The following is a 19083-nucleotide window of genomic DNA, read 5'->3' on the forward strand; positions in this document are numbered from 1 at the left end:
AATATACACAGATAATGGCAAACACATTTATTTACAGTTTTCTTTCTGAAAAAACAAACTTTCCAGAAGTCAATGTCTGTTATACGATAGCATGTATCTATCTTGTTTCGTGTGGGAGCGGTGGGTCACATCTTTTGTTATAATGGATGATGTTGAAATGTACTTGATGTGGCAGTTGAATGCGACAGCAGCGGCAGGTACCTTTCTGACTCTCTTTGCAATCTCCCTTTCACTTCCGGAAACATGGCCTCCGGTGTGGCGGTCTCTGATGGCGTCATCAAAGTGTCCAGTGACGTGGAATTGTGTAAGTCCTCCACACCAGAGGAGGTGAGGAAGCACAAGAAGGCGGTAGGCTTCTGCCTTAGCAAGGACAAGAAGAACATCATGCCCCGAGGAGGGCAAGGAGAGCCTTGCCAGACGATGTGGGCCAGACAACGGACGACTGCCATGCCACCTTTGTCAAGATGCTGCCACACAACTACTGCCACTATGCCCTCTATGACACAACCCGTGAGACCAAGGACAGCAAGAAGGAGGACCCGGTGTTTATCTTCTGTGCACTGGAGCCTGCACTACTTAAGAGCAAAATGATCTCAGTCAGCTCCAAGGACGCCATCAAGAAGAAGCTGACGGACATCAAGCATGAATTACAAGCAAACTTGTTGTATGAGGAGGTCAAGAACCGCTGCACCCTGTCAGAGAAGCTGGGAGCCAGTGTTGTCATCTCCTTGGAGGGCAAGCCTTATGCGAGCCCCCTGCAGCCCCCTGCCTGGAGTATCTGGCAGCCCCAGACCCACCAACTGGAGGTTGCAGGCTTTACCCTTCCTGCCAGACTGGAGGGGGTGTCGGATCCCAGCAGGGGGAGGGTAATCTCTTTACCCACAAACAGCCCGCTCACCCCCTGGACCTTCCTCCCCCCCCCCATCCCTGATGGTTCTGACCTCCCCAAACTGCTTTAGATGTGATTCCACTTGCGTTGAAGCAGGACCAAGTTCTCCCCAGCCACCCCAGTTTGGGGGGTCCTGTATTTTTTTAATGACACCCCAATTCCCAACCTTCTCCTTCCTTTTCCCACTCTGCCAACTTCTAACGGCAGTAGTGACTCTGCGCTTGTCTATTTAGTTCTGTGTATAAATGGAATGTTGTGGAAATGATCTCTCCTTGCGACGGCTGGTTCCCCTCTTCTCTGTCCCTGGTCACAACTACTTATGGAAGCAGGACCAGTAATTGACCTTCAGTTAAACACACACACACACACACACACACACACACACACGTACTTGATGTGGCCCATTAATGAGGAATGCCATTTTTGTGCATTAGTCGATTTGCCAAATTCTGATATTTTATAGTATCATCAGCTAGGAGTTATTATGTAAAAGTCGGTAAAATGTGTTTGAGTATGCAGCTCCTCAGAGTGCTCATGATCGTGTTATTAAACCTGCATTATTGAGCTTATGGTCTGAGTTTTCATCTAAATTAATATGACTCAGCCTGAAGGCAAAAGAACATATTAAACTAGGGTTCCTTGGAGAAATGGCTAATTCCAGGACTGGAGCAAAAAAAAAAGTACAACATGAGCCCTGGAACGACTGTTATGCCAAAAAGTAAGAATGTAATCAAAAAGACATGGCAGCCAGTTTGAAGGGGCTCCTAACTGGCCAAATATGGACAGTTTGAACATCAAGTATAATAAAAATTATGTATTGTGTCCTATAATCCATGGAATTGAATAAAAATCCACAAGTCCATACTGCTAAAATAAATAGGGATGAAAGGAAAGTGATTCTTCAGAGAAGAATGCCAACTAATAAATGTAGAAAAGACAATGGAGTTGGAAAATCAACCTCTCTGAACCTTTATAGTAATGACTGATTCAGGGAAGAATTATCAATGGCTGCAAAAAGTAGGGTGAACACATGAGGAACAATAGGATATCTACATTGTCCCAAAGCATTTTACAACACATGTATAAACTACAAAGGGAAAAGAGTGATTTCTAGTGAAATCTAGTGACAGACACCACCTTAATCAAAGGATCGATGTTAACATCACCAATTTTGGAACAAGCAGACATCATGGGTCTCCCGATGTGATGCACTGGGAAGAACACGATAGCACTGATGAAATATCTCGCCCCAAATGCATAACCTAATGCAATCATGAGAAAACATCAGAAAGAAAGAAAGAAAAAACAAACAAACAAGGGACGGTCCACCAAATAATTGACCTACAGTCTTTGAAAAGCAATGACATGAGAGATAGGTTGAATAACTCTTTCAGATTAAAGGTGAGTACAAAAACTATGAAGACTAAATGCCTTGTGTGATTTTGGAGCAGGTTCTGAATTGGAGAAGAGGGGATGGGGAGAAAGGGATTGCCATAAAATTACTGAAACAATTGGTGGGATTTGAATATGGACTATATAGTAGATAATAGTAGTGAATCATTGTTAAGTTTTCTGAATTTGATATTTGTGCTGTGGCTATGTAACAGACTGTTCTTGTTCTGAGGAAATAGCACGGGGAGCATTTACGGATAAAAGCCTATGTTGTCTACAACTAACTCTCAAATGGTTCAGGAAAAGCAAATGTGGCAAAATGTTAACAACTAGTGAATCTGGGTGAAGGGCAAGTTCTTTGTACCATTTTTGCCACTCTTCTGCACATTTGGGATTATTAAATGGTGCTTGAACATCTCTTCCTGTTGTGTTATTCCACGGGTCTACAATATTCCTTTTAAGGATGACAACAGCAGCATCTCAGGAAATCCTAGTGGGCATCCTCTCTGCTCTCTGTACTCTACGTTACAATGCTTCATGCCTGAATACCAAGACCATTACTCAATTTATTGTCCCAATTTTACTGATGAGGAAAATAGAGATTTAGGAAGCCGAAATAATATGTTAGATTAGATGCCTACTCACGACTTAGTGAATATTCACACATACACACCCAACCTCTGTGAGCAAATTATATTTTCCCCATCCTATATTTGTTGGGCTAGCACCATGGGGATTATTCTGGGAAAAGGGATGTTCACAGATAAGACACAAGGAGAAATTTAAAATGGGATTGCATGGTTGGGCTTGCACTTCTGGGATTCTGCCATCACTATGAGAAAAATATGTCTTGGGTAGGCCCAGGGAGGATGAGACATATGTGAAGCGGGCCTGAAACTAATTCACAGATTGACGACAGGCCCACCCGAGCCCAGACCAGATCAACCTACACCAAGCAAACCCATGGATGTATGTAATTGGATGTCACTGGGTCTTAGGGTCATTTGTCACAGAACACCACAGGTAACTGACACAGCAAATGTATCTGACATCACACATATAATAAAAGTTGGAGCCAAGACACTCAACCAAGTTGCTGTGGTGCCTCATACCGTTCCTATTTAAAGAGCATTTCCAGAGGCGCCCGGGTGGCTCAGTTGGTTAAGCTTCCAACTTCGGCTCAGGTCATGATCTCACGGTTTGTGAGTTCTAGCCCCGCGTTGGGATCTGTGCTGACAGCTCAGAACCCAGAGCCTGCTTTGGATTCTGTGTCTCCCTCTCTCTCTCTCTCTCTCTGCCCTTCCCCCGCTCGCACTCTCTCTCTCTCTCAAAAATAAATAAACATTAAAAAAAAAATTAAGGAGCATTTCCAAATAGGAATAGGCTTGCTATTCATAATGATAATTCATGACCCTGAGAACACCTAAGATACTTTCTGGATCATAAAATAAAAAATGATTATAGCAAAAATTGCAAATGTGTTTTCTGTTTTTCCTAATTGAAAATTATGTCATATTTAATTAACCTTCCTGTTTACCAGCTTGGTTAAATGGTACTACCATTTTTCAACATTAATAACCATCAGAAATATTCAATAAACATAGATTTCAAGTGCTACGCAGTGGAGGCATTGTTTGAATAATCACCAGTCTCTAATGCCAGATGGAAAAATCAATTCTGTAAAAACTGGAGTGGATTTTCTACCAGGAATTTTTACTCATCTGTGTCCTAAGACACCAGAGAATAGATTTTTCGGATGTTTTGATCCTCTGGTTTTAGTCTTTCTTCAAACCCAAACTGCAAAATTACACCTGTTCTTAAATTTCAGATCCAAAGCAAATTTCCCACTTAAACCTAAAGATATGCTGGGTTTGTTAGTTTTCCTCAATTACTAAAAATATTCCTACATATTTACCAAAATATTGAAAACATATTCTCTTACAGTAAAAAAGGAATTTTTTTTTTTTTTTAGCAAAGGTGATTTTCTTTTTTCTTTTTTGTTAATTACATTTTTACCTCAAGACCGAACCATGCAACACGTCTCTGGACGGGTAGCACAAGAGTCGCGTTGTGACTGTCATTCAGTTATGCAACAGTGCCCGCGTCTTCCAGCAGATTGACTTTGAGGTAGGCAGAGTCATAATTTCTGGTTAAAGAAATAGCCGCTGCTAATTCTTCTGGGACAGTGCTGTCAGCATCCATTCAAATGAGATGGAGAGGAAGGGGGGAGGGAAAGGAGAGAGAGGAAAAAGCAAAAAAGGGGGAAATGGCAAGTTAATGCTCAGTCATAGGCTATCACATACATGTGTGGGACGGGAAATATAATACTATGAGAACCAGAGTTTGTCTCCTCCAGAACCCCGAATAAACACACACAAAGACAAACTCCCTAGAACACAACCTTATTTTCTGATACGAAAGACTGATTTGTTTCTTTCCTGTTATTAAAAAAAAAAAGGCAGCTTATTTGCAGAAACCGGAGTTTAAGATAGCTGTGGTGGTATTGTCTACAAAGCTGAAAGATGCTCTTTTTTTTTTTTTTAATTTTTTTTTTTAACGTTTATTTATTTTTGAGACAGAGAGAGACAGAGCATGAACGGGGGAGGGTCAGAGAGAGGGAGACACAGAATCTGAAACAGGCTCCAGGCTCTGAGCTGTCAGCACAGAGCCCGACGCGGGGCTTGAACTCACGGACAGCGAGATCATGACCTGAGCCGAAGTCGGCGGCTTAACCGACTAAGCCACCCAGGCGCCCCAAAAGATGCTCTTTTTTGTTTCATATTCTCATTAACGAGAGAAGCAAAGGGGATGTGAAATAGAACAAACTCTGTAAAAGAATGGAGTGCAAAGAAGTCTCCCACTGACATGAAAAAGTCAATTCGAAATGTGAGCTAATGTCACAAGAATCGAGTTTCAGGAAGTGACTAAATAGATGTCCTTTCCTTTTAGTGGTAGATGGCATAGTCTCCTCATATTCTCTTGAAAAATATTTGTTCTTCAGCCATTTTTGCTGGTAAAAGGACCGTGCTGCTTGAAAGACTGAAACAAAACCATTGCTCATGGAAAGGCCTGAGGAAGCTCGAAGAGGCAGGGTGTTCCATTGATTCTCGTTCTTTCTTTCTTTTTTAATTTTTAATTTTATTTATTTTTGAGAGAGAGAGAACAAGTGGGGTCGGGGCAGAGAGAGAGAGAGTGAGAGAGAGAATGTCAAGCAGGCCTCGCACTGTCAGCGCAGAGCCTGACTGGGAGCTCGAACCACGAACTGTGATCATGACCTGAGCCAAAATCAAGAGTTGGACGCTCAACCAACTTAGCCACCCAGACACCCCTCTCTCCTTAACATTTTTAAGGTTTATTTTCCTTTCAAGTTAGGATGTAAAAGTGGTGAGACATTCTACTCCACTTCTCTAAAGAGGCCACCTCAATTCTAAGAACAGGCACTGTTTTCTGAGCGCTTAGTCTATGCAGGCAGCAGGCTTACGTGATAGAGCCAGGATCTGGACTGAGCACTCTTACTCCACATCTCGTCCACTTAACCTCCCAAACACACATTTGGAAAGCGTGATTCCACAGCTTTCTCCCCCTAGAATCCCCTCACACTCTTTGCTCTAGCAGGCAGTGGCTTGGAAGTGTTTTATCTGTATCTGTAACCTAAGATACCCATAGATGCCTGGGGTGAGGGAGGAGCACAGGGTTGGAGGATGGGCCGTGTAGGCCTTCTACTTCCCATCTTTGCTCCTCAGGGCTCTGGAGCAATGTGTGGGACTTCGGAGAGCAGCCACTGTCCCTGTGACCCAGAGGTTCAAACATCCTCCCTCATCTGGGCCAGTTGAGGGGATGCTATCGCCTTCCACATCCCCTGGCTGGCAGAGTAGCAGAAGCTAATTCTGGGAGAGGCGACCTCTTCCAGGAGCCCAGGCAGGGTTCGCACCCCAAACAGACCTACGGTCTGTCTTTAACGCTCCCATTTCCCAACCTCCCAATTTCCTCATCACTGAATTTAGATGGCATTAATCCTTTTGAAAGAAGGCTGGACATCAACAAATAAAGCACCTCTCTGAGGCAACACAGCTGCCTTGCCCACCTCGTTTATGCTGCTGTTTATTTAGTTACCAGACCGAACATCACCCCAACTCAGAGTTCAAGAGGTTGGTTTCAAAAACTAGTTGACATAAACAGATCGGAAATGGAATGTCAGATCGAAGTGGCTGAATTACTGTCTGCAGCTCTGAAAGAGCTTCTGTATTACCATTTTGCTAAATATGACTTCGTATCAAGTATCCGTTTATTTTCTTCGACCGGAGCAGGTGGCAGCCTAAGTGATCGTGACTGATGCCCGAAATTCCTTAACTGGAAACTGTCGTTTCTATATCAGTTAGACAAAGGTTTTTTAATGCAATCTCCTTCAGTCAATGATACCTCTTCTAGCTCTACAGTAGGTACATTATTACTAACTCATCCCGAGGAAGAAGGGAAAGGAGAGAGAAATTCTGGTGCCTGAAGAGGAGAGGGAAAGATGATATTAGACAACTGGTTTCTTGAGTAATTTCTTACAACTACTCTTTTATTGAAGGTAGGCCCATCAAGCATTTTCTGAGTAAATGAAAAATGGGAGAGGGTAAGGGAAGAAGGGAAATTTTTGAAAATGGACACTGATTTTACTTCTTTACTTTATAAAAGGTAGTTAAATAGTACTTTGGCAACCAAACTAGAAAACAGTAGAAGGGAAATTCCTCCAGCTCAAAAAGGGAATCTGTGAAAACCCCACAGCTAGCATCATATTTATTGGAAACATACTGGAAGCTTTTCCCTTAAGACCAAGAATGAGACAAAGATCTCCAACCTCACCATTTGTATTCCATTCAACTAGAGGTCCTAGCCAGAGCACTTAGGCAAGAAAAAGAAAAGGCATCCAGATTGGAAAGGAAAAAGTAAAACAATGTCTATTTGCAGATGACATGACCCTGTATGTACAAAATCCAGCAGAATCCACTAAAAAATGATTAGAACTAATAAACAAGTTTGGCAAAGTGTCAGGATACAAAATCAATACACAAAAATCAACTGTATTTTTGTATACCAGCAAGGGACAACCCCAATAAAGAAAACAGTTCTATTTACCACAGCATAAAAAATAGAATACTTGGGAATAAATTTAACAAATGACATGCAAAATTTATATTCTGAAAACTACAGAAAGTTGCTGTGATAAATTGTAAAAGACCTAAATAACGGAAAGTCATCCTATGTTCATGAATCGAGAAGACTTAATATAGTTAAGACAGCGATACTTCCCAAATCGACCTACAGATTCAATGCGATCCTTGTCAACATCCCAGGAGGATTTTTTTTCCAGAAATTGATAAACTGATCATAAAATTCATGTGGAAACGCAAGGGACCTTGAATAGACAATTCTGAAAAAGAAGTACGAAGTTGGAGGACACACAAACTGTTGAAAGCTCACAACAAAGCTAGTCATGAAGCCGCCGTGGTGGTGGCAAGAGGGTTGGCTTATGAATCAATGGAATAGAGATGAAGTCCAGTAATAAAGCCTTACATTTATATTCAAGTGGTTTTCATCAAAGATTCCAAGACAATTCAACAGGAGAATCATGATTTATTTAACAAATGGTTCGGAGATAACTGGATATTCACATGAAAAAAAAAAATTAAGTCGTACCCCATCTCACACTACACACAAAAATTAAATCAAAATTAATCATGACCTAAATGTAAGAGCTCAAACTATGAAATTCCTAACAGGCGATACAGAAGTAAATCTTTGTGACCTGGGATTACACATGATTTCTTAAATACCAACCCAAAGTACACAAAGGAAAAATAAACACATTGGACTACATCGAAATTAAAACTTTTTGTGCCTCAATGGGCACAATCAGGAAAGTGAAAAGACCACCTACAGAATGGGAGAAAATGTGCGTAAATTATGTATCTAACAAGGGATTGTATCCAGAATACACAAAGAACTCTCACAAATTAACAATAAAAAGACATATAAGCCAATTTAAAAATGGACAAAGATTTGAATAAGACATTCCTCCACAGAGAATATACGAATGGCCAACAGGTACATGAAAAGATGCTCCATGTCATTAGATATAAGGGAAATGCAAACAGACCACGATGATATACCGTGTCACACCCACTGGGATGACTAAAATGAAAAAGATGACAATAACAAGTGTTCATGAATATGTGGCAACACTGGAACCCTCATTCGTTGCTGGTAAGAATGTAAAATTGTGCAGCTGCCTTGCAAAATAGTTTGGCGATCCCTCAAAATGCTAAACATAGAGTTACCATATGATTCAGCAATTTCATTCCTAAGTATATATCCAAGGGAATTGAAAACATGTTCACACAAAAGTGTGCTCACAAATGCTTATACCGGAATTATTCGTAACAGACAAGAGGTGGTTGTAAATGCTCATCTACCGATGAATAGATAAAAAATATAAGTTTGGGAGCACCTGGCTGGCTCAGTCGGTAGAGCATGTGACTCTTGATCTTGGGTTTGTGAGTTCCAGCCTCATGTTAGGTTTAAAGATAACTAAAAAAAAAAAAAAAAAAAAGTAAGCTTGCTTAAAATGGAATGTTGTTTGGCAATAAAAAAATAAGGAAGTACTGACACATGTTACAGTATGAATGGACCTTGAAAACATTATGCTAAGTGAAAGAAGTCTGTCACAAATGATCACAAATTATATGATTCCATTTATGTGAAATGTCCAAAGTTGACAAATCCAAAAAGACAGAAAGGAGGTAGTAGATGCCCAGGGCTAAGGAAGGAGGGAAGGAGTGGAGAATTACAGCTAATATGCATAGGGTTTCTTTTTAGGGTGATGAAAATGTTCTAAAATTAAGTCAAGATGGTTGCACAGCTGTGAATATACTAAAAACCACTGTATACTTGAAATGGGTGAATTTTATGGTGTATGAAATATATCTCAAATCTTATAAAAACACACTTTCACATAGGATATATTAGAGAAAAAAAAACATATCACTCTATCATAGGATTTAATTTTCAAGTTTGGGCTAAGATATTTTTGTAGAAACTGTGAGTTGACTACCCAACAACCATTCTTGTTTCTGAGAGTAGAATCCCAATTTGGTCCAAGTCGGAGGCAACAGTTTGCCCTGACCCCAGGTGAGTAGTATTGATTGACATAACTCCTAGTCAATCACAGGATCCTTATTTACCTGGGACAGTGATTGGTTCAAGGTGACCCAGCCCTGGCTGTTGACACAAAATGGGAACCTTCTGCTGAGTCTTTTTTTTTTTTTTTTTTTTTTTAAGAAAGAGCATGAGCAGGGGACAGGAGCAGAGGGAGAGAGAGAGGGAAAGAGAGAGAATCCTAAGCAGGCTCCACTCTCAGCAGGGAGCCTGATGTGGGGCTTGATCCCACGACCCTGGGATCATGATCTGAGCCAAAATCAAGAGTCTGATGCTCAGCCAACTGAGCCACCCAGGCACCCCTGCTGAGAGTCTTAGTGGGATAAAAAGTTCTGGATGAAAAGATCCTTCCATTCTCTGCTTTTTGATTTTAGTTAGTAAGGAAGTGATGCATGTGGAGGCCTAATCATGAAAAAGAGAAGCTGTCTTGAAGCTGCTAGATTAACCATTTCTGGAACAACTTATCTCCAGAGTTTTCATAACACTTGTTAATCAGGCCCCATTGTTTAAACCACATTCTGTCAGATATGCTGTGAATTGTGGCTGCAAGCTTCTAATCGATAGTTTTCTCTTAAGTGGGCTTATTTGTGAATTTTCACAAAATTGCATTTCAGATCTACATCAATGTTCTTCTTTAGACAATGCGATAAAACCGATCTAGATTTTTTCAGAAGACAGGACTACTATTGGTCAGTGAAAAGTAAAAGAAGAGAGGATCTTGCTCAATGGGAGAAATGACCTTTTACACATGAAATGGATCAGAGTATTGGTCAGCCTTTGTTAGGAAGCCAAGGTGTTCCTAAGGGTCACTTGTCAAAATTTCCAACTGGCATCTTCTAGGGCCTGGACTGCAGTGTTCATAAAATTCTACATTCTCTGTTTCTTAATTCTTACATGAAAACTTCTATGATCACAGGCTCATTTTCATACAGAAGCAAGCAGCTGAGCTTCCAGATATGTTAATATTTTATAACTTGGTTAGTTTGGGCAAACTAACAACCAGAAGTCAGCTCTTAATTGGTTGCATCTAATTCTTTATGAAAATTGAAACAACATCTTATTATTCACCATTTAATAAAGTTTTAGAAATTATTTTAGAAGTGAACAAGAGAGATGCCTGGCTGGCTCAGTTGGTAAAGCAGGTGACTCTTGATCTCAGGGTTGTGAATTTGAGCCCCACATTGGGGGTGGAGATTACATTAAAAATAAATAAATAAAATCTTAAAAAAAAAAAGAAGTGAGTAATAAATAAATCATGATAGAAAAGCAGACATCTTAATAATCCTGAAAAACTTACCCTTTCTCTTTAAATTGTTTACCTTAACAGAAACCAGGAAATTTGTGAAAATATCTACAACTGCTGATGCCATCGTGGAATCTCTTTATAAATCTGTAAGCCTGGGATTTACACTTGTCTCACAACTGTGATTTAATTCTTTATATCTTTATGTATATAATTGCTGTAAGCAATATGATTGGACCTAAATCAATGCAAAATTTGGCTATGAAATATTGAGACAGTCTCAAATATTATTTTGTGATAGAACTAATGCCACAGAGGCAGATGTAACTGTTGTTTTTTCAATCTTCAAATTTTACGCTAAGAAGGCAATTGGGTAAACTACTTCCAGAATAGCCAAGTGAACTCCATGTACCCACCTGTCAGTGCAACAACCATAAATGGCAAAAAAATTTTTTGAGAAATAAAACCACTTAAAGTGTCAAGAAATTGAGACGCCTGGGTGGCTCAGTCAGTTAAGTATCCGACTTTGGCTCAGGCCGTGATCTCACAGTTGGTGAGTTTGAGCCCCTCATCAGGTTCTGTGCTGACAGCTCAGAGCCTGGAGCCTGCTTCTTTGGATTCTGTGTCTCTCTGTCTCTCTGTCTCTCTACCCCCTCCCCCAAGAATAAATAAACATTAAAAAAATAATTTAAAAAAATAAAGTTTCAAGAAATTGTCCTAAGGACAGGTACTAAGGAAATGAGGAAACATGTATCAGGAAAATATAGTAAATTTTAGTGAGAATAGCAAAAATCTAGGGGACTTAAGCTAGAATCTGCTCCCCCCATCCACCCATCCAGTTTAGCACAAGTGGGTGTGGCCAAGAAAATGAGGCTGTCTCCCCTGAGCTCCCAATGGATGGCTATGGTGTCTCCTTGGGAGGGACATGCCACAGGCATTTCTCATCCCAGCCTCAGGTCTGTATCACGGAGGCTGAGTTCCAAGCAAGTATGGTTGAGAGGTCAGAGGCTTTCTTCTTCCATCAAGCCCCACTCATAAGGCAAAGGATCTACGTCAGGTGTGACAGGCTGAGACCATAGGAGCTCTGATTGCCATCATCTCAGTTCATTCATGGGTCAGAGCATCCACACCAAGAAAGGCCAACTGTGAAGATCAGGGGCCCCTGCCCCCACCCAGCACCCTACTCCTAAAACAGGTGTCACTCACAGAGAAGCACACCGTTGTCCCTGCCTTGGGCTCTGGAGCCACAGCTCAGATTTTGCTAAGGAGCAGAGGCAGGCTATAAAACAGAAGTTCTCCCCAAAAAGAACTGACTTTATTTGAAACAGAATGTGGGGAAGTAAAAGCCTAAGGACATTCTCAAAACTAAACCATAGGCCATCTAGTTTCCCAGGGAAAACCACAGAAAGATACAATTAATAGAGCATTCCTGGGGTTCGAACAGACTTCCAAGACTGGCCTCAAAAACCTCCCCTGGAGGGGCGCCTGGGTGGCTCAGTCGGTTGGGCGTCCAACTTCAGCTCAGGTCATGATCTCGCGGTCCGTGAGTTCGAGCCCCGCATTGGGCTCTGTGCTGACAGCTCAGAGCCTGGAGCCTGTTTCAGATTCTGTGTCTCCCTCTCTCTCTGACCCTCCCCGGTTCATGCTCTGTCTCTCTCCGTCTCAAAAATAAATAAACGTTAAAAAAAATTTTTTTTTTTAATTAAAAAAAAAAAAAACCTCCCCTGGAAAGAGGACTGAATTTAGTTGGATCAGCCTGTAAAGCAGTTCAGACCCCCAAGGCATTGTCAAAAAAAAAAAAAAAAAAAGATACAGTAATCAGTCTGGCAATTAGTAGAACCTAACATCTGGGTGTGATACCAATAGGGGCAGACAGCTCAACTGAGATTAGGGAAAATGAAGGGCAAAGGGAGCTCTAATAGGGGTGCCTGGGTGGCTCAGTTGGTTAAGCGATTAGGCGCAGATTCTCGATTTCGGCTCAGGTCATGATCTCATGGTTCGGTTCGTGAGTTTGGGCCCCAAGTCAGGCTCTTCACTGACAGCATGGAGCCTGCTCGGGATTCTTTCTCTCTTCTCCCTCTCTCTCCTCCTAAGCCCCTCAAAAATAAATAAGTAAACTTAAAAAAGTAGAAGTCTGATAAAACTACCACCATCCTCACACTGCAGGAAAAGTAGACTTCCCTAAAAAAAAGTCCAGCCACAATACTAGGCAAATAAACGAACAAACAGCAACATGCCCTAGGGGTGGAGGAAGTCAATGTCCAGAGTTGCTAATAGACATTGACTAAAATTTCCAGTTTTCCACAAGAAATTTGAGACATGCAAAGAAGCAAAAAGTGTGACCCACACGCAAGAAAAAAAAAAAAAGCAGGCAACAGAAACTGCCTGGATCCAGCTGTTATACATAACAGAGAAAGACTTTGAAATGGTCATTATAAATATCCTTGAACAGCTAAAGAAAACTGTGGTTAAAGAAGTAAAGAGGGGCACCCGACTGGCTCAGTCAGTAGAGCACACAACTCTTGATCTTGGGGTTATAATTTCAAACCCCATGTTGGGTGTAGCAATTACTTAAAAATAAAATCTTTAAAAAAAAAAAGGTAAAGGGAGGTATGATGATAATGTCTGATCAAATAGAGAAAATAAACAGAAATCATAGGTGGCACCTGGGTGGCTTAGTTGGTTAAGCATCCAACTCTTGATTTGGGCTCAGGTCATTATCTCACAGGGTTTGTGAGACCGAGCCCTGAGTTGAGTTCTGCCCTGACAGCATGGAGCCTGTTTGGGATTCTCTCTGTCTTCCTCTCTCTCTACCCCTCCCCTGCTGGCGTGCTCGCTCTCTCTCTCTCTCTCTCTCTCTCTCAAAAATAAATAAACTTTTAAAAAAAGAAATTATTTTTTAAAAAAGAAACAAATGCAGATTCTGGAGTTGAGAAGCACAATAACTTAAATGAAAAATTTATTACAGCAGTTTTGAACTGGCATACAAAAATTATCTATGAATTTGAAGATAAATCAATAGAGATTATATAATCTGAGAAACAGAAAAAAGATGATGGAAAACGAGCAGAACCTCAGAAAAATGTGGGATACCAACACACATATAATTGGAGAATCAGAAGGGGAGAAGAGAGAAAGAAGCAGAAAAACCTTCTGAAGAAATAATGACTGAAAACTTCCCATATTTGCTCTAAAAAAGAATAACCTACACATCCAAGTTCAACCAATGTTAAGTAGGGTAAACAGAACAAGATCCACACCTAGATACATCATGTAAAAATGTGAGAAGACTTTTTTTGAAAGAGAAAATGTTGAAGGCAAAGAGAAAAATCTCAAAAGCAGTCATTGGAAAACAACTTGTCATGTGTGAAAACCCCCATAACATTACCCACCGACTCCTTATTAGAAAAACAAGGGAATCTAGAAGGGGATGTATTCAAAGAACTGTACAAAAAAAATCTGTCAACCAAATATGTAAAACCAGCAACACCACCTTACAAAAATGAAAACAAAAGAAAGGCACTCCTAGATAAACAAAAACCGAAAGAATCTGTTGCTAGCCAACCCACCTTACAAGAAATACTAAAGGAAGTGCCTTGGGCTGAAAGCAAGTGAAGCCTGATGGTAATTCAAACACACACATGCACACACACACGAAACAGGTAAAGGTAATTAGGTAATTAAAGATGGTGTGAATGCATGTTTCATCTCCTTTCTTCTCTTAACTGATTTAGAAAGCAATTAAAATAATGTGGGAGGGTGCACAGGCTGTCCAGGGGGTGGCGCTGTCCCTGTTGCACTGGCAGCCCCCCCCACCCCGTGGCACTTAGGGAGGGAGGGTGGGCCTTCCCAGCTGCTCACTCAGCTCCCCTTGCCTGTAGCAACCCAGCTTCCAGGAGGCAGCAGTGCTCATCCTGCGTCCCGGTGCTGCCACCACCCACAGACACCGGTGTCAGCCCTGGCCGGGCCGAGGCCGGAGACTGGTCACCTCCTCGGGGAGCCATTCCAGCAGCTCCTCTCCAGGTCCCAGCAATAAACTCCTCTGAAGCTGAACAGTCATTCCCCACACGTTTGTGGGCCCTGGGAATCAGGTAGATTGGGAGGTCACCAGCTCCAAATTGAGCTTGGTCCCTGGGCCCCCTCTGACACTCCCCCTACCCTTGGTTCTCTGGTCCTGAACTCCCACCACCTCAGAAAAGGTTCCAGGTCTGGTGGTGTCAGCCTCAAGGACAATGTCCCTGTAATAAGCACTGGGGTGGGACTAGAAGGGGCCCCCACCCCTCCTCCCCCAAGGATGTTGGCATCTGGTCTAACTCCAAAGGGCAGAAAGAAACCCACCTTGTGACCTTGGATAGGTCTCTTCTCCTTATAAGTCAAGTCATGGGCAGAGGTGGGGGCTGGTAGTGGGAGCTCTGCAGGGGTCCAAAACCCGACACCTGACACTCTTGAGACCTCTTGCCCTATACCGATGGGACTCTTCCTGCCCTGGGCTGTGGCTATCTTCCTTCCCTTATGATGAGACAGGGAGCATACTTCAGTTTGGTTTCGTTTTCAAACTCCTTAAGGAGGGGCCCTGGGTGGCTCAGTCGGTTGATTTCAGCTCAGGTCACGATCTCACGGTTCTTTGGACTGAGTCCCAAGTTGGGGCTCTGCGCTGACAGCACGGAGCCTGCTTTGGATTCTCTCTCCCTCTCTCTGCTCCACCTGCGTGCTCTCTCTCTCTCAAAAATAAATAAATAAACTTTAAAAAATAAAATAAAATAAAATAATAAAGTAATGTGTATATAATTGTATTTGTTGAGCTCATACCACACAGAAATATAATATTTGTGACAATAATATTACAAAGGAGGTGGGTGGGAGCAAAGTTATATTGGAGTAAGAAAATTACACTTGATGGTAATTTTAACCCCCAGGAACAAATGAAGAGGACCAGAAATGGTAAACAAGAAGGTTAATATAACAAACACTATAAACATATACTGCCTTCTTTCTCTTTGTTTCTTTAAAATACATAAAATTATGTAAAGTATGTTATACACACACACACACACACACACACACACATAATAGAAGAAACCACAAAAAAAAACCCTCAAAAATACAGTGAAAAAAATCATTAAAGGAATTAAAATATTACACTCACTTAATGCATGTAAGAAGACATTTGGTCACAATCACTAATGCATTTGGTCACTGAAAAACCCAAACACCAAAAAGGTGAAAAACAGTGAGAAGATGCTTTCCAAAATTTGGTTCAAGGTACTAATACTTTTAAGGACCTTTCTACAGTAGTACGACAAGTACAGTTCTTCAAGGGTTTGTTCTTAAGAGAACCTACTGTTTATTCACTTCTTCCTTGCCACCAGGGGCATAATATATTTATGTAAATTTCTCACAATGACCCCACCGACTGCAGAGCTATGGAAGTGGAATTCTTGAATAGGAAGTAAATCAAACTGACTTGAGATCTGTGATGGAATAGAGTCTATGTGAACTTGTTCACACAGGATTCAGAACCTCTTCCTTGGGTACACATCACATGCCCAGGAACATGATCCAATTTTCAGGGAAGAGAAACGATCTGCATGCACTTTTATGGAAAGATCGATATGTTCAAAGGCAGGTAATGCCCTGAAGCTTAATTGTTTTTGAGAAAAGGGGGCCAGTGACTCCCTTTTAGAATGCTAAATGACCTTGGTAGGCAAGCACCTCAGTAGAGCTTTTGAACACATGAATGGAAATTACCACATTTCTCCCAGATTAGACATAACCACAATCCCTTCCTGGAGTCATCAGTAAGGAATGTGTTTAATAACCGAACCTGTGGTCTCTAGGCTCTCTGTCATTGGCAGGACAAATAAGGACAAGGATATGGACACAGCAGGGGTAAAGGAAGATACTTTGTGCCTGAATTTATTGCTCTCTTTTTCTTCATCTCTGTCTCCTCACCCTTCTTATCTATTTATAGAAAACAAAATTATTCCTTAAGTCTGGATGTAAGAGAGGGACATGTACGAATGCATGTCTTAGGCAGATAGTCATGTAAATGATTACAGAATAATAAAATCAGATGTCCAGAGTAAACGATTTCCATCACCACTAACCCATGGCAAGGCTCCCCACTCTATTTTAAGCAGCTTCCAATCTACTTGTGGTCTTTTACCTCAATTTCATTTTTATAACATGTTTCCTAGTTTATAGGGAGCTTGCCCAAATACTGAAGGCCAAAAAAAAAACAAAAAAACAAAAAAACCTCTACTATCCTCATTTCTAAAAGCAAGATTTTATGGGAAATTTTGCCAATCAAGGAATTTTCTTTCAATGTTCACTGAAATAGCATATCAAACTGCCCTTCAGACCCATGGTAACTCCCTTTACAATTTCATAGTCCTCTTGCTAGCTTCATTTGGAAAAGTGACTTTTTTTTTAGAGACTGGAGAAAATCTGACTATTCGGGTTTTCAAGTAAAAGTACCAAGAATAATGAAAAATTGAGTGGATGTAGGAAGCATTTGAGAGATTTGATTGGAGAAATCATTGATCAGTCTTTGTCTATCTCCTTATCATCACTCAGGGGTCTCATTCTTCTGTGTTTGTCAGTTTTATTTCCACGAAAATCCCCAGTGTTCTTCTTTTTTCTGTGGCAGATTAAATCTATGAATGGAGATAAACATTTTTACTTATCCATTCTTGGTGTATGTTATGCTTTCTTTAGATTCATGTCTTTCATCTGTTCTGGAAAATTCTCGATTAGAGAATTGTTTCTTTGAATATTCTCTTTACTCCCTTTTATCTCTTTACCCCTTCAGGAAATATGTGAGAATGACTCACTCTATTCACCATGTGTCTTTCTGTTTTGTTTTGAATAAAGGCACAATTCTTTATTAAAGTGGGTTTATTTATTTTATTAAAGTAAATTACTTTTTAATGCCTCATTAACAGAATTTAGAAATGACCAATTACAAATTAAGTAGCTTGGTGACCATAATAAATTATTACGCTTTACAATTTCCTAATTTTTTTAAGTTTATTTATTTTTTAAAATAATCTCTACACGTGGGGCTCAAACTCACAATCCTGAGGTCAAGAGTTGCACACTCCTCTGATCGAGCCAGACAGGTGCCCTACCACTTTCTAATTTTTAAGTAGACTTTGTTGTGGAATAATTTGCATAAAATACAATCTATATTTGAAGTGGAAATATTTAGATATTTAAGCAGAAGTGGATGAATTCTGAATTCATCTATGTAACCAATGCCCCATTTAAGATACAGAAGATCTCCCCAAAAACTTCCATCCTACTCGTTTACATTCAGTCAACACTCCACCACCACACCTCATTCAACCACTGATCTGACTTATCAATAGAGATTTGTTTTGTCTGTTCTAGAATTCTTTTTTTTATGTTTGTTTATTTATTTTTGAGAGAGAGAGAAAGCGTGAGCACAAGCGAGGAAGGGGCAGAGAGAGAGGGAGCCAGAGGGTCCAAAGCAGGCTCTATGTTGTCAGCATAGAGCCCAATGCGGGGCTCAAGATCACAACCTGAGCCCAAGTTAGATCCTCAACCTACTGAGCCACCCAGGTGCCCCTGATCTAGAATTGTATCATATGAACAGAATCATGCACTTGTCCCTCTTTTGTGTCCAGTTTCTTTGTCCAGAATAATGTCTGGGAGATTCATTCATACTGTTGCATGAACCAGTATTTTGGTTTTTTATAGCTGAATAATATTCCATTGTATGCATATATCACAATCTCTTTATCTACATCATTTCATACACATAAAGTCATCTAAATTGTCACATTATGAAAGTGTATCTATTTGATAGAAGATATGATATACAAAAATTGGGGCGGGTGGCACCTGGCCGGCTCAGTCAGTGAAGCATGCACCTTTTGATCTCGTAGTTATAAATTCAAGCTCCAGGTAGGGCGCAGAGATTACTTTAAGAAGAGAAATCTAAAAAGATATACTTTGGGGCGCCTGGGTGGCTCAGTTGGTCGAGGGTCTGACTTCGCTCAGGTCATGATCTCGCGGTCTGCGGGTTCAAGCCCCGCGTCGGGCTCTGTGCTGACAGCTCAGAGCCTGGAGCCTGCTTCCCATCCTGTGTCTCCCTCTCTCTCTGCCCCTCCCCCACTCTCACTTTGTCTTACTCTCTCAAAAATAAATGTAAAAATCACATAATAATGCGAATTACAATATAAAAAAAAAAAAAAGATATACTTTGATCACCTCTCATTGGCTTCTCTCACTCCCGCCTCTAGTCCGTTCTTATTGCCAAGATAACCTTCACCATGACCATCTTCTACTAAACTTTGCCCTAGTCCACTGCTGAAAGTAATCCTTTCGCTGCCTA

General features: G+C 40.9%; 1 protein-coding gene across 1 annotated transcript; it reads left to right on the forward strand.

Moving 5' to 3' along the window:
- The first annotated feature begins 243 nt into the window (after positions 1–243).
- On the forward strand, positions 244–14770 carry LOC128778370 (cofilin-1-like). Its single transcript, XM_053907658.1, is given in 3 exon segments — positions 244–399; positions 402–866; positions 14606–14770. Coding segments are annotated over 3 exon segments (786 nt in total).
- Positions 14771–19083: the final 4313 nt, after the last annotated feature.

Source organism: Panthera pardus, unplaced genomic scaffold (assembly GCF_024362965.1).
Source record: "Panthera pardus isolate Hobbes unplaced genomic scaffold, ASM2436296v1 HiC_scaffold_2, whole genome shotgun sequence".
Lineage (NCBI taxonomy): Eukaryota > Metazoa > Chordata > Mammalia > Carnivora > Felidae > Panthera > Panthera pardus.